Here is a 16,193-nt window from a genome sequence, read left to right as displayed (position 1 = left end):
GAACCTTGATCTTTGCAACTGCAATTATCACAGGTAGATATTTTAGCTGGAAAGCGCGAGAGTTTGTGTTCGCGATGATGGGGAATCCGAAAGGCTCTCAAGTCGGGCATGTGCTCAATCGAAATTAGTGTCGAAATATGCGAGGTATTACATACCGGGCTTTATAAGATGTACGGAGTTAAAATGTGATCAAGCCTTCTATTGAAGATGGGTAGCTCAAAGAGTAGGGCTCTGACACACTAACCACGAGATCCGGGGTTGGATAACGATGTAGGTTGAGAAAGTTCCCTCGGATTTCCCAGCCTGGTTTCGTCTTGGACGGAGGGTCTGGCAAGAAACGGTGTCTATAGTAGCTGGTGGCTGCACGTAAAATAACAGTTGGAATTCAAAAAAGAGTAGGCCTAGGCTACGCCGTAGCGCCTCATGCCACATTGCATGGCATAATTATGTCCTTCTTTATTACCCCGGTTGGAGCAGAACAGTAGGACTTAACCCCCATTGCATTCAAAAATAGGCAGTGCCGGACTGAGCCCACCTGTCCACCTATAAAGAAAAAAGAAAAAAAGAGAAAGAAAAAAGAAAGAAAGGAGGAGAGGACAGGAGAAAGAAAAAAAAGGAATTCTGCTTTGGTCTGAAATGCTTGGAAAACGGGTTTGCAGTTGTCAATTTTCAATTTTTTTCTGGGGGGGAGGACCCCCCCCCCCCCGACACTCGCGCGCCATAGGCGAGCACGTCACGCGACTTCGGCGCGTTCTTGTGTGGGCCTTGGTCAATGACCTGACAGGGTGGGCCTTCGGCCCACCAGTCCGGCACTGAAAATAGGTGGGCTACACAAATAACAGATTTGCAAATAACGGGTTTGCAGTTGTCATTTTTCAATTGTTTTCTGGGGGGAGGACCCCCCCCCCCCCCGACACTCGCGCGCCATAGGCGAGCACGTCACGCGACTTCGGCGCGTTCTTGTGTGGGCCTTGGTCCGGCACTGAAAATAGGTGGGCTACACAAATAACAGATTATCTAACAAACAACAACTACATGTATTGCTTTTTCTTGATGACAGCTGTCTATGGAGCATCACGCCAGTAACTAATCGTAGGTTAGTTAAGTTACAGGGGATGTCAATCATGATAAGGGTATGCAGCCTATGTACCTTAAACTGCAATTAGATCACACGTCAAAAGCATGACGGCTATCATACAAAGGTTAATAAAGGTCTGTTTCGTTAATTTATCTTTTACGTGCGTTAATTATTTACTTTCGGCTAATTTCGTGGGATGCTACAGGACACAACAGCAAACTTGTGTGAAATAGGTTTATTTTGACGTCGCAGATAAAAGAACAACATTAATACATAGGCGCACGCATTTGAATCTTGCCGCTAACCGCAAACACCTACTGGAAGTCGGAAGGTGATGATTTTCTTATTTCGAATTGTCTGACTTTTCCCAAGCAATCTTCAAGACAGGTTCAAAACAATACGACCCTGTTTTTGTTAGTCTTGTTAGTGAAATACATTTCTCGAATGTTTTATTAGTCAACTTTCCAAGGGTGCATTTTAGACCTTTCTAAGAATTACATGATAGAAGTTTTATCCAAATTGATGCCGTCGTGGCGGTCCAGTTGTTCTACTTCTAGGAAAGTCATAGATGAATCTTGTAAAAGATAAAAAAAAAATGCTGTTTTATATCCTTCTGCGCCATTTTAACTCTGTACGAATCATATTTCTAATCACTAATCAGGGGCGGATCCAGGATTTTTTGGAGGAAGGAGTTTGCCCGGTTCCTGATAACACATTGAGAGAAATCCAGCACCCCCGTTTGACGTCAATTTTTATTATGATTTCATAGGATCACATTGTGATTCTATTTCATTGATGCAAAGCATTAATTGTGATATCACATGACAGTATCATTATATCGCGCTTTGAACGCTCATTCCATCCCACCATCACGATAAAGCACACGACCGTTACACTTTTCTCATAATGGTGCTGTTTCAAAAAAAATATATAGTAACTGGGCCCGCCCCTGACTAATAGGAATATCAGTCCAAAAATGGTACAATTTACAAAGATATGTGGCATTAAATTTTCATCGGTCAAAGCCGATTAGCTATGTAATAAGCAGGTTGCCGTTTTGTTGTCCGCGGAAATTTTTTAATCCGATTGAATCCAAAAGGTCCCGTGTACGCATTGGCGTGCACGTAAAAGATCCCTTCACAGTTGGAATTCGATATAGCACACTGTATGGCGTATGCCCGTCTTCATTAGCCCAGTTCGGAGCAGAACAGTAGGACGTTAAACCGCATTTCATTTCATTTGCAACTGAAAGGACTAACCCCAACCCAGATACATGCCGACGTGGTCTCCACTTTAGGGGGTAAGCCTAGTCCCTTTTCACAGTAAAGAAGTGGGCTGCGGAATTTAAACTTGGCAGAGAGAGCCTTAACAATTGAGCCCCGTCCTGGAAGGCAACTATTCAAGAAAACATTACCCAGGTGCATATGGCGATAGCTTATCGACGATTGACCCACTCGACATATTGCCAGTGCTTTAGGCATCTCTCATGAGAGGGTTGGGCACATTATCGCTAACGAGTAAGGAATGACAAAACTTTCTGCAAGATGGGTGCCAAAGTTCTTGACAGCGGATCAGAAACGTGTCAGATTTCTGACGTCCCTCGACAATCTGCGTCGTTTTGATACAGATCCTAGTAATGTTTTGACTAGATTTGTTACCATGGATGCGACCCATTTCCAAATATGAAAAAGAAGAGAGAGAGGCAGGGAGATGGGTTTAACGTCCACTCGACACAAACTATGTTATTTCGGGACTAACATATGGTTCAATGTTATTTTAATAATTCGCTTGCGCGTAGAGGTCTTTAGCAGTGGGAGGAAACCGGAGGACCCAGAGAAAACCCACGTGGTTGGACAGGCGACCCTAACTCCTCATCACATACAACTTGGGAATTGAAACCACGCCAGTTGACTCAATGACAGACCTTATGATACAACGCGTATGTGCTAACCATTCGAACGTCCAACCACCCATAAACTGCGGTCGATTTTTTTTTAGGGTGGCTGAAGTAATTTTCTTCCTGACCGACATCCAGGCCTTGCAAAATCGTTGGCAAAACTGTGTACACCTTGAATGGGACTATGTAAAAACCATCAACTTTGTACCATGACGAAATCTGCAGGTGGCCTTAATATTTAGATCTGGAAAAAAAAAAAACCAACAAAAAACACCTGCTGTAAAAAAATTTTGGCCAATGCCGAATCAGTGGCAATCAGATACAAGGAACGATAAACAGAACTTGGGCCAAATTATCATTTTGAGAATGATGTATTAGTGTACATGTAGATTTTATTTCAATTATTCCCTTGCACCAGGTCGGGGGTCATTACTAGTAGATAGAACACAGAGAAAACTCAAGGGATGAAGCAAACAAACCCTGCTCCTTACTGCCATTTTGTTCTTCTCATACATGGGTGGGCTAGATCCTTTAAGCCAGCCAATAAAACTAAAATATTTTGACTATTCAACATAGCAAGTGGTGGTTATTACAGACATGGTTTCTTTTCCAAAAATAACATACTGGGGACTGCTATAATTTATAACCACTTGCAGTTGTAGCCTTTTTTCATTTTTGTCCTTTTTGAACCTTTCTTATGAATGTACATTCTAGGGCGTCTAAATTGAACAAATAAAAATAAAGCAATTTAGCATGGTGGTGGTAATACTTAGTTTATCTTGATTGCCTCAAGAGTTTCTCCTGTAAGTTTTTACTGATTTGAGTATTGATGTCTAGATCTTAATTTTCATCTCAAAATATTGGATATTTATAAACATGAAAAACATCTGATATCTGTGAAGTTCATCTGTCTGCCATGATTTTCCTCTCCATAAACTCTGGTTAGATTTTAAGCTCTTGATATCTGCTTTACCTTCAATAAAATGTTGTCAAAACCACTTTTACTCTACATACTTACATCTACACTACAAATAAATCTGACTTGAATCAGTTTTCCAGCATTTTCAACATGGCCAAAGTGTGAACAAATTAATAGCATATGATTAATGTAAAAGTTGTTCTGACATTTATTTTGAAAATACAGCAGATAGATTAGGTAGGCCTACATGTACATTATGATTTAAAGATACATTTTCATGAAAGTACTTATAGTGTAGTTATAAATGTAAAGAGAGAGAAATGGGGTTTAACGTCCACTCGACACAAACTAGGTCATTTCGGGACTAACATATGGTTTAGTTTTATTTCAATAATTCGCTTGCGCATAGGGGTCTTTAGCAGTGGGAGGAAACCGGAGGACCCGGAGAAAACCCACGAGGTTGGGCAGGCGACCCTACTCCTTGTCACGTACAACCGGGGATTCTGAAACCATGCCAGTCGACTCAATGACAGACTTTATGAGACAGCGCGCGCACGCTAACCATTCAGCCATCCAACCCCCCATAAATGTAAAGAAGAGATGCCCAATCTTGCTACAAAAATACCGGATTCCCAGAAAAACACCTATGAGGCGAGCACTGGGCAAAAATGTCAGGGTATCGCTATTACTAGCAACCTGATGGCTTATTGTCTGCCAGATTGACTTAGGGAGCGGTTGTTATTTCTTGATCGAATGGTTAGGCAATTTGGGAACATTGAAGGGTTTAAACCTATAACAGACTTTGCAATTAAACCCCAGAAAAAGAAGTTGGTAGAAGATAATCCAAGAATTTACTTAGGCTTCAGTATGTATGGCAAATGGACAGTAACGACAAAAACATTCTGAAAATGGGGACTCCCTCAATCAAGTTAAATGAAAAACATGACTTCTAAAAATAGATTTTTTATATCTTGGGGTGTTTCCTTGTGAACACAATGTTTTGAGAGGGATTTGAAGCAAATTTTTGATAGATTAATAGGTTTGAATATGTTTTTAGTCCAAATATATTATCAAATCACCCAGTTTGTAAGTGGGGAGGCATCTTTAAGGCTTATATCTGATAATTCTGCATGCAATGATTTTCAGCTAACAAATTGATCAGTACCGTATTTTAGGAATATTTATAGCACTTTTCATATGTAGGCCTATGCAGATTTAAGGGTACCAGATAGTCATACTCATAGTGCTTCTATGAGCTTATTATAGAAAGAATATGCAGACAATTCTTTAAAGTCAATTTATTTTGGATATTTTCACAGAAGAAAGTGGTAGAAGTGTTGGATATCAGAAAATGTTCTATAAATTTACATGACAATGCTTTGTCAAAAACTATGACCTGTCATCCCCATTGCGATATATCATAGGCCGACAGCATTTGTTCAGCTTCAAGAAAATTATAACTAATACTAATAGATCTCAGACTTTGTATTCCTGTGAGGTTTGACTCGTGATGACCGCTGCCATTAATTACAATTTAATTAATAATATCAATAAGAGTCAAGGATGGTTGTGACATGTCCATTCACAGACAGTCATGTATGTAGTAACTGATCATAACAACTTCACTCGATCAAATAACAATTTTTTTATTTTTTTTGTTAATTTATAGTTTCTACTTTGATACACAACAGTCAGCACGTTTTCGTCACCAATTAAATAAATTTATAAGTTATTCTAAGGCTTTAGACAAAGCTTCATAACACTCAAATGATATCTGTGCTTGCGCTTTTGCTAGTTCTGTGGTAGCAGAATTAAGTTCTTGCTGGGACTTTGCTAAACCGTCTCGTATGGCTTGTGCATCTAATCTGTCAACAGGGTGGGCTTCTTCTGCTAAAACTTGTACGGACGAGTCGTCGTTTATGGTAATGTTTCCGCCACTGACAAAATATTTTTTGACGGATCCATCTTCTTCAAATACGGTAACTACTCCTGGTTTTAAAACGGCTAAACTGGGCACGTGCTCAGGTAAGATTCCAAAACTACCACTCAAAGAAGGGACATCAACTTGCTTCACATTGGCGTTCTGGTAGTAAGCATTTCCTGGAGAGGAAAAGGTAAATGACATGTCTGCATAACTGCGTTTGGAAATTTCTCTGGTAACTTTTGCCAATAATCCATTGGTACGTGTTAGGTGTCTTAAAACTGACATTGTGGTCTGCTGTAATTAAATTTGTCTAAACTTCACGTTCTTGGAGCAATTTCTCGACCTTCACTTCACAGTTCTTGAATGTCATGCGCACAGTTAGTCTTCCTCATCCAGACTCAAAGCTAAGAACCGAAACTTTAATTTAGATTACCCACATGGGTTAATGGTGTTTTAAAAGGAGTGTTGGTTTTGTGTTTATATTTGGTAATTTAGTTCAGGTAAATTTAATTTTAATTTTTCAGCGAGTGATTTTTTACAGCCTTTGTTATCGGGTAATGGGGGATAACTCTCTTTATGAAGAGTTGAAGTAACCGGAAGTTTACTTTAGAAACCGGCAGAATTTTAACGTCCTCTTGAAATTTACAGACTGGTAAGAATTTGTAATCCTTCTCCATCTCGAATTAATGAAACATTACAGTGTATCTGAAAATTTTTATTGCTATATAATATTTGTAATAATTTTTAAAAAACGGTATTTATGTTCTAGTTTTTATCATACAACAAATATGGCGGATATTGAAAATGGAGATGAAAGCTACCAAGAAGAACAAAGCGGCGATTTTGATTCATCACAGTTCGAAGCCAACGATGATGCGGCAATCGCCGCAACAGACGATATAGGTTTAGTTGAAGACCCTGTAAGTTACATACTCTGAGTATTTGGTGCTAGTCTGAAAAAAAAAAAAAAATGCATAGATCTACATCATAATCTATTCAAAATCAAATCCTATCGAAACTTTCTTTCATTTTTATTTTAAAAAAAAACAACAGAAAAAACAATTATGAATTAAGGCGCAAGGGAGATAATTGTGGAAAACTGGAGTTTTAACCCTCAAAATCCTATTTAACCCGTTAAGTGTGACGTTTTTAAAACGTTAACTACCCCCTATTGTGTAATTGTGACGAAGAACTATGCACTATGTTCTAAGAATAGATTGGGGAAAATACCTCCCAAGACGTTATATTACGCCCTACACACATGACACAGTGAGTAGCAGTTGTCCAGGACGTAATATAACGTCCTATACATGCTGCGATTGTGGGGGAATTCCCCCAAGTGACGAACTATGTTCTAAGAATAGGTTGGGAAAAATACTTCCAAGTCCAAGACGTTAAATTACGTCCTACACACAGTGAGTGGCAGTTGTCCAGGACGTTATATAAAGACCTACGCACTTAACGGGTTAAAGTAGCTACTAAAATCTCAGTATTATCCAAAGTCTTTGACATTGGAAACACGAATTATTTGTCAATTTAAATCAACATTCATAAAATTGATGTTGTGGTCTTACCGAGAAAAGATGGGCTTATGATAGCGGTATGTAAGACAATTTTATCATTGGTACACAAATCGTGAACCATTAAATGCGTTTAAGTGCCATTTGTAAAAATGGACTCAAAGAACGAGGCTAGACATATTCCACAAGTCCTGTCAAACGATGACGTCATATTCTTATCTGGAGAGCATGCGCCATAAACGTTAACAGTGTAGACTAGAATAACCAGATGCTAGAGATTGTCACTCGATTGAGACTTCTGGCGTATAACTGATTTGAAATTAGAGTAAAAATCGAAACAATTGAATGTTAATCAGTTTGTATTCATTCATATTAGTTATTACTGGTACATTATTATATGCCTTGCAACCCATTTGTGTCAATTTTTAGGTCTCAAATATTAGCGATTTAACTCCTTTAATACATAACCTCATTGTTTTGCACCTGTGATTTGATTGAATAGGGCGTTTGATATGATACAATCAAGAGGATTGATTATATGACATTTCAGCCCAACGGTGACAAAGATATATTTTGACGTTTCAATTTTGAGTGCACAACGGTTGAGACTCCGTCAAGAATCAGTTGAAAGGGGTAGTTGAACACAAAAGTAACATCAGTTTATAGTAAACCAGAATCGATTTTATAAAAATAACATGCCGTAAAATGTGTGGCAGTGTAGATTCAAAATTCTATTGTGTTATTGTCTAACCGAACTTCTATTCATGTAATTTGTAATCTAAGACAATGTACATGTATAATCTAATTTCTTTCTTTGTTCCTCGTAAATGGGGCTTCTCTTAGCAATTTTGATTCTATTTCATGTTATTTCTATATTACTGAAAAGAAATTTTTTTCTTCATTGATGCTTTACTTGTTTAGAATGAACATCGAATAAATTAAGAATTTTGATGCATCTAACTTAACAACCATCATTATGATGACATCGTTTTGTGTCATCACCCACTGCATGTACAATAATTTTGTGCAATCACTGCTCAGGCATTGGCATTACCTTGATACTTATATAAGCGATTTATGTATTCGTAGTTTTTTGGTACAGTGCCCCATGGAATCAAAATTGAACTCAATACAGCGAATGTGCACACTACAGTGGCTTGTTTCGAAGTGATTTCTGGCTAGTCACGCGGTGCGATAACACACGGCACAAGAGTCTGAGTCTATAAATAGCCATCGCACGTGAAATTCTCTACACTCGATCAACTATTACAGGTGTAAAAAAACTATTGTTGACAATTCTGAATAGCAGTAATATTTAGCTTTTTGGCTAACTCAGCAGCTTTAGAAATTATGTTCGTTTTATTTTTTAAATTGCTTTGTCATTAACTAGGTGGTACTGGTTATATTAGCAACAGGTATAGGGACCTTGGCATCTCTCGTACTATTGCGGTCAGATCAGGAATGATAAGCTATAGTTCTATGTGGCACAGACGTTATTACATACAAAGGCATAAACTCAACAAAAACTATCATATATTTGTTTGAAATAATGATTGTCATTTATTCAATTTCTTCAACACTTAACTACAATTAGATTATGAACATAATCAGGTGCACAAATGATGGTTGTTGCTAAGTCATGGATTTACATTTCTTGTATACAAAACTAAACGTACATGATAACAAACAACTTAATGGCAAGAGACCAAATCAGCCCACCACTTACTTTTAATACAAACCAGGAATATCCTCTACTTTGGGGTTAATTCAGAAGTTGGTTGATTATTATTTTATTTTGATATATATTCAGGAATTGGAGGCAATTAAGGCCAGAGTAAAGGAAATGGAAGAAGAAGCTGAAAAATTAAAAGAAATGCAAAGTGAAGTAGAAAAACAGATGAATATGTCCTCTTCTAGTGTTGGTGGTACGAACAACTCTTTAAATATTCATAAAAATGAAATGGGGTTTAACGTCCTACTGTTCTGCTCTGACTGGGTTAATGAAAATGGACATATGTCGTACAGTGTGCTATGAGAGAAATTTTGCACAGATAGCAGCTCTATGGCCTACTTTTATATCTTTAACATGCACGCCGATGTGTAAATGGGACCTCAAGTTTTCATCCCATCCAAATGACTAGACAGCTGTCCTTGTCGGTCCCTTCATCCTGCACCACTGATAATGAACTTTCTCGGCCAAGACTGGGATCGGAACCGCGACCTCCTGGCTAGCGAGCCAGTGTCTTACTCACATAATCACTAATTATTCATGATTTATGGTGAATTTGATGGAAATAACATTTTAGTCTGATAACATTTCTAAATGTACATGCCCACACCCGCAAGCAACTGAACAGCTGTCCCTCGAAAAAGGCAGCCGCTGTGGGTTAGTTAGTGTTCAAACTTAGCGTTCATTGAGAGAAGATTTTCCATTCAGGTTTCCTCCATGTCCGTGGTGCAGGAAAGAGGGCCTGGCAAGGAAAAGGTGTCAATTCATGTTTGTTAGATATAATTTCTGTACATCTTATTAATAATATTATTTATTGTTCCCTGATGTATTTTCAGCTGCTTTCCCTACCATAGAAGAAAAAGTTGATGCAGATTCTAAGTCAGTTTACGTGGGAAATGTGAGTATTTTAAATATTTTGTCTGTAAGTATTTACAGTATGTAATTGAAATTTCATGGATTTGTGCAATAGGCCTGTCAACATTTTGTTGTCGACGAAAATTTAATGATGAGTCTGTTTTAAATCCGGCTGGACATTATCTAGCATTAGTATTTAACTTTTGTTTCTTTAATTAAATGTTAAATAATTAAAGAGTACATTTTAGCCCATGGAGCATCCTTACTTTAAATGAATGATTTCTTTTGTAGGTAGATTATGCAGCTACAGCAGAGGAGCTAGAACAGCATTTTCATGGATGTGGTTCTATAAACAGAGTTACTATATTGTGTGATAAATTTACAGGGCATCCAAAAGGGTATGTACCATAGTTACATGTATACACAAACATTCAACTTGTAGTTCTAAACTAATATAAAAGAATATATAAACTAAGTTGACATATGTAACAGGCCTTGAAATGTTTAAAAATAGCTACCTGTCGCAAGTGACATGTAGCTTTTCTTCATACCTGTCGCTTCAGTAAATAACCTGTCACTCTCAATTATCAAACTCAAAGACTAATCACATCACACATATCCATACATGTATGTACACACGCACGTGGTTAGGTCTTTGACGTACATTGCTCTATATAAATATCGTAATATGAAACCTTTTTATTTCTTCGACATCGGATTGCCTAAAAGTTCTTGAAAGTCGGCGAAACTGCTTTGGCTCAGCGACTCGAAGATTCGTACAATTCTATCATCCGTATCCACGTGAATTCCGCAAAGTATCATGGTACCACACTTCCGTACTAAATCGAATACTTCACCGTTGAGTTGTAGAATTCAGATTTTAAAATATCCGTAATAAATTGAATATCAAAACACAAGTCACACCTGTGCATGGCACCGTATTTACATCTACTGCGTGCGAAGGACAGATAACGCCACCTGGGATTCCCTTCTCACATATCCGGACTAAATTTACGCTGCAAATTATATTTATATATGAAATATTTTTCCAACCTGATTTTTTGATTTTGTCAAATTAAATACACCAAGCAACGAGCCGCGTGCATTTCCATTCCAACCACTACTACTGGTACTATATTTACTGTGGTGTCGTTACGGTAGAATTATTTCAGGTGACTTGGGGGTGCGTTTTAATTTATTTAGATATAATACTCCATAATGCTATAAACTAGTGTCAAGCAGTTGAAAACAAGTGTAGATGGTGTGAAATTCGTTGATATAAATTGTCTACTTCCAAACTGTGTGAGTAACTGTAGCCTACGACAGAGCGAAATGTAAACAGTGCAAATGGCGGCTTTTCGCGGTATTTCCGTGTTTAATTCTTGCATTTAGAAACAAATAATTAAATGTACGTGACATGGGCGTGAGTATTGTGGTCAATTTACTGAACATCAAGTAAAATTTAGTCCACCTGTCGCAAGCGACAGGTAGTTTTATTTGCTACCTGTCAGACGAAAAAATCGCCTGTCGGCGACAAGTAGACAGGCGAACATTTCGAGCCATGTGTAAGAATTTTGAAAAAATCTAGTTGTTTGTAAAATGAAATGGGGTTTAATAATTGTTTGTAATACCAGTGTGCATGTGCATAAATAATAGCAAAAGTAGAACAATATAACACATCTCCAAACTATCAAATCAATGATATCTGTTAAGAGTATTGCATCAGTATTTCTACTTATCGAAGTATTGTACATTCTATAGATAGTTTAAAAAAATATTTGGAAATGATCAAAAAATATGTTATGTAACATCTGGACTTTATTCTATCCGTATTACAGTTATTGGCGTAATTGTTCTAAAATGTTAATTGCCAACATTGCTCAAATAATGACAATTCTGTAATCTACAGAGGCATTGTTCGCACAAATGAAGATCTAATTTAAGAAATAAAAAACATGCCTCTAGATATATAGCGACTTTAGAAATTGTATCCCAATATATATTGCTACGACAAAATGAGTCGCAATATATCAATATAACTTGATGTTACCTATCTACCATCCTTGTTCAGTTTCAGCGATGAGTATATTTTAGTAAATTCTATTGCCCTGTAAGTGGCCACAATTGGGTTTTCTCCGGGCCCTCCGGTTTCCTCCCACTGCTAAAGACGCCTACGTGCAAGCAAATTATTGAAATAAAATTAAACCTTATGTTAGTCCCGATATGACCTAGTTTGTGTCGAGTGGACGTTAAACCCCATTTCTCTCTCTCTCTCTCTGTAAGTGGCCATATCTTGGTATGGTTAGCTGTATAATATCCTTTAAATTCTTTCTTGCAGATTTGCCTATGTAGAATTTGCAGATAAAGATTCTATAGCAACAGCCATGGCATTAGATGATTCCTTATTTAGAGGTAGACAAATAAAGGTACTGAAATATTTATTAGATTTGATTGATGAAACGAAGCACAAATGCCTGAAAAAGGGTTTTAAGAACTATTAATGGCTATGCTATCATTTTCACAACCTTGAAAAGGACATGTGGTTTATATGTATGTCTCTTAATATATTAACTGTTGTTTATTTTCAGGTGAGCCCTAAACGTACAAATAGACCTGGTATCAGCTCAACAAACCGACCTCCTCGAAGGGCCAGAAGAGGGGGTAGAGGGGGATTTTATGGTGGTTACCCATCAAGAAGACCCAGATTTCCGTAAGTTTGATTGTAATAAATGTTTAAGTATGACAAAAATATAAAAACTACAATGGAAATGGAGCAGTTGAACCATGTAGAGGGTGTTAGGTTTGCACAGTAAAAGCTTCTTGCTGTTCATAATACACTATAGGGCTGACCTTAAAAATATATTTTCGACTAACGTGAACTACCAACTAATGTGTTGATGAAAATTCACACTACTTGCCTCGCTAAAAATCCTGTTGTCATTGGTATTGATATGTGTGCCCACAAAAAGACAAATGTTTCCAGTCGGAAAAGGATCAAGCTGTTGAATTAGCTCTTCAAATTGAAACAAAGCTATTTTTAATGTCAGTCTAGTGTATATTCTCCTTTAACATTTTAATGGTTGCCTCTAGTTGTTAACTCACATGTATTTTAAATTAGTATATCCCATTGTGTAATTTTGGTATTTGATATTTTTCAGTCGTGTGCGGAGAGCAGCTTATTTTTCGCCATATTGAGGAGCTGGTCAGGTCTTTTTTATTGTTTAAAAAATAAACAAATATCACAAGTCAAAAATAACCAAAATTCAACACTTTCTTTGAGAAAAAAAAAGAAGCCTTGACGTGATAATTTTATACAAATGAAGCATTTTGAAATTACTTCTGCTAAAGACATGCTTCACATTGACAAAAAAACCCATATTTCTATTTCTTCAAAAAATTTCATGAAATTCAAATGCATAAAGATTGACATAAATTTTAAATAATTTCTTTTTCTTTTTCTAGATCTAGAACTTCTATTTTGAGTTCCATCTATTTTACAATTGTTAAAAATCTTTTCATTTTTCTTTTACAAATTGGTCGAAGAGTTTTACCTTTTTTCAAAAGACTAGTTTATTTAATGAATTCACCTATTAGAATCACACATTTAATATTTTGGTTTCATTTGTTTAATCAAACTTCATTTAAACCATTCATCTATAGGTACATTTACCAAAACCCATTTTACTGTAAATATCTTTTTCATTCATTTACATTTGATTTTGACTACTAAAGTATTAATCACATAGGAAAACTTTATGCATTTTTCTATGAAAGTATGTTTGTTGATTTGGTGTTGTGAAAGATTGTGTGTATGGATCCAGAGGAAAAGGGGAAATTTGAATATTCTAGGCAAGAACACTTTCAACAAATCATTTTGCATAATCTAATTATATATACATCCACATTGAAATGTGGTTATGTTGTCACAACCCCTACCGGTCCGTATGTCCTCCACTAGTGCTTGTGAATGCGCTGGATGCTAAAGTTATCATCTGATTGACTTGAAACTTCGGTGAGACGATCTTAATGTCCACAAGAAGATTTTTTTGTGTTGGCACAAGGAACGAGCTCGTCAAATTTGAACTATTTGTAATCAGTACTTCATGGGTTGTTGCTCTTGGTCACTGTAATTGTTCGGTAAATGATCACATCAATTAACCAAAAAAACAACAAAACATGGAGTGTATTTCGTTGCCTGACAACCTATACTTAATAGAAAAGTCAAAGATGTTGACAACTTGGCATGTGTAGAAAAACTGGGGTCAAAATGATACTGTTATTGGATATTGCCCTGGAGTTCTATAGAAAATTTCTTTGGTCATTAATCATAATGCAGTGATAATGTCATAGATATTTCAATTTTGAAATAATTCAATTGATTTGAAACTTCGGGGAATACTAACTGGGTGATGAATATGGAAGAAAGGTGGATGATAATAAATCGTATGAGTTTGGTAATGGTAACTAATGTGTATCTTTTCTTTTCAGCAATTTGTTTTGGAAAAATAACACCCCCCAAAATATCATTCATTAAAAAAAAAAAAAAATGTTGAAAAAAGATAAAAAAAAAAAAATGTACAGATGAATAGAAAAAAAATGTGTAAATATGAGAAATAAAATAAACTTGTTAAATAAACAAATTGACTTGTTTTTATAGATCGATATTTACATGATAGCCTGTAATTGTTTACAAAGATCATGTAATGGTTCATTTGTCAGGGTTAGGTTGCTTATTGAAAACAAAGACTGGGTTAAATCATTTTACTCAATAAAGTGTAAAATGAATATTTTTGTTGTGTTCCTACGAAGGAGATACTCAACCTCTTTTTTGTCGACGATCGGAAACCAGTTGACAATAGCAAATAAAAACTACAAGTACATCATAGTTTGATTTCCTCAACACTTGCTCAAACTCTGAGATGAAAAAGTGTGTGTGGCTTTGTGAAAAAACTTTATTTGTGTCGTTAAATTGTCAGAATATACGCAGTATTACTGATAGCATTAGTATCTAGAGGCACTGGCTCCTAACCATCTAGTCCCAGTGTTGTCCGATAAAGTTCCACGGGGATTTTCCAGCGTTTTTTTCCTAATGTTGGGTGCAGGAAGGAGGGTCTGATAAGGAACGTCTAGTCTGTGTGGAACCAAAATCTAGGTTGATGGGTGTACACATTGACATACACCTTAATAACCAGTAACGGTTGGAATTCCATAAAGAGTAATCGGAAACGCCGTAAATGTTCCCTCATTAGACACTGCATAACGCATGCCCGGCTTTATTATTCCGGTAGGAATAGAACGTTAAACACCACTTATTGGCTTATCTTTCCTCTCGACTCGTTAATTCAATTCAAACACCACATTTTTCCCAAACGTTTAAACGCAACGTTCTTGTGTCGAAGTCTCGGCTTTTAGTCCAGTCAATTTACCAAGAAAAACACTCAACCTAGAACAAATTGCAAAAGAAATGATTTTAATTCTATCAACAACTTTGAATGTCTTAGAATAACATATAAAAAATGTAGAAAAATTCAATAAGTGGAACATTTTCATTTTTCATGATGAAATACACCCTATGACGTGTGTTTGAGATCCCAAATATTGCAATTTTAAGGAATGTTAAGGACATATTGCCAGACAACTGCGTCATTTGAGCACATATCAATACATTCTATTGTTGATAATGGAAGTAAATTATGTGTAGCAATACAAATTATTGGAGACATTTAATTGGCTGATACTAGTAACTAACCCGTTTATCCATACTATAAGTCTGGATAATTGAAATCGTCACGAAGACAAACGCTGTCTAAATTTCTGTGCAATACCTGAACCAATCTGTTTCACAGAGAATTACGAAAGTCTTCTAGTATCTCTGTAAAAGATGACTGTCTTCAACACGTGCAATCACATCACGCGGCGACAATCATTGGCTCAATGGCGCGTGCATTGTTTACATAAGACGTAACTGGTTCGGGCAAAATGGTGTCTTTTACTCATTTTAATACCCATTTACACTAAATAGGAAATATTTTTTACCTACAAATACTTCAAACGTCTTTATTTATTTTTCTAATACATAAAAAAAAATGTTTTAGAATTTAATTTGACGGATGAAAAAAGTTAATATTGGGGACTCGTCAAGTCGCATCGATGTCATCCTTATCAGTGACTGTACCGGCCTAGCGAATATTCACTTCTGATCAGTGTGTATCTGGAAGTGTTAAACGCCGGTCTCCTCTCTCAAAAAGAGCTTGACACAATCCAAAATGCG

At 36.6% G+C, this 16,193-nt stretch overlaps 2 protein-coding genes across 2 annotated transcripts; one reads left to right on the top strand and one right to left on the bottom strand.

The window, feature by feature from the left end:
• Positions 1-5,177: 5,177 nt before the first annotated feature.
• Positions 5,178-6,207, bottom strand: LOC130012180 (ATP synthase subunit delta, mitochondrial-like). The gene has a single exon (XM_056099589.1). The coding sequence runs from the start codon at positions 6,101-6,103 to the stop codon at positions 5,624-5,626; it is 480 nt and encodes a 159-aa protein (XP_055955564.1). The 5' UTR covers positions 6,104-6,207; the 3' UTR covers positions 5,178-5,623.
• Positions 6,208-6,388: 181 nt separating this feature from the next.
• LOC126815832 (polyadenylate-binding protein 2) lies at positions 6,389-14,559 on the top strand. The gene is made up of 8 exons (XM_050541812.2): positions 6,389-6,470; positions 6,588-6,738; positions 9,149-9,263; positions 9,904-9,965; positions 10,214-10,320; positions 12,261-12,348; positions 12,511-12,632; positions 13,081-14,559. Exons 2-8 carry the CDS (start codon positions 6,607-6,609, stop codon positions 13,115-13,117), a joined length of 663 nt encoding a protein of 220 aa, XP_050397769.1. The 5' UTR covers positions 6,389-6,470; positions 6,588-6,606; the 3' UTR covers positions 13,118-14,559.
• The last annotated feature ends 1,634 nt before the right edge of the window (positions 14,560-16,193 follow it).

The sequence above is a fragment of the Patella vulgata genome, chromosome 3 (assembly GCF_932274485.2).
Source record: "Patella vulgata chromosome 3, xgPatVulg1.2, whole genome shotgun sequence".
Classification (NCBI taxonomy): Eukaryota; Metazoa; Mollusca; class Gastropoda; family Patellidae; genus Patella; species Patella vulgata.
This window is presented reverse-complemented; position numbering and strand designations above follow the sequence as displayed.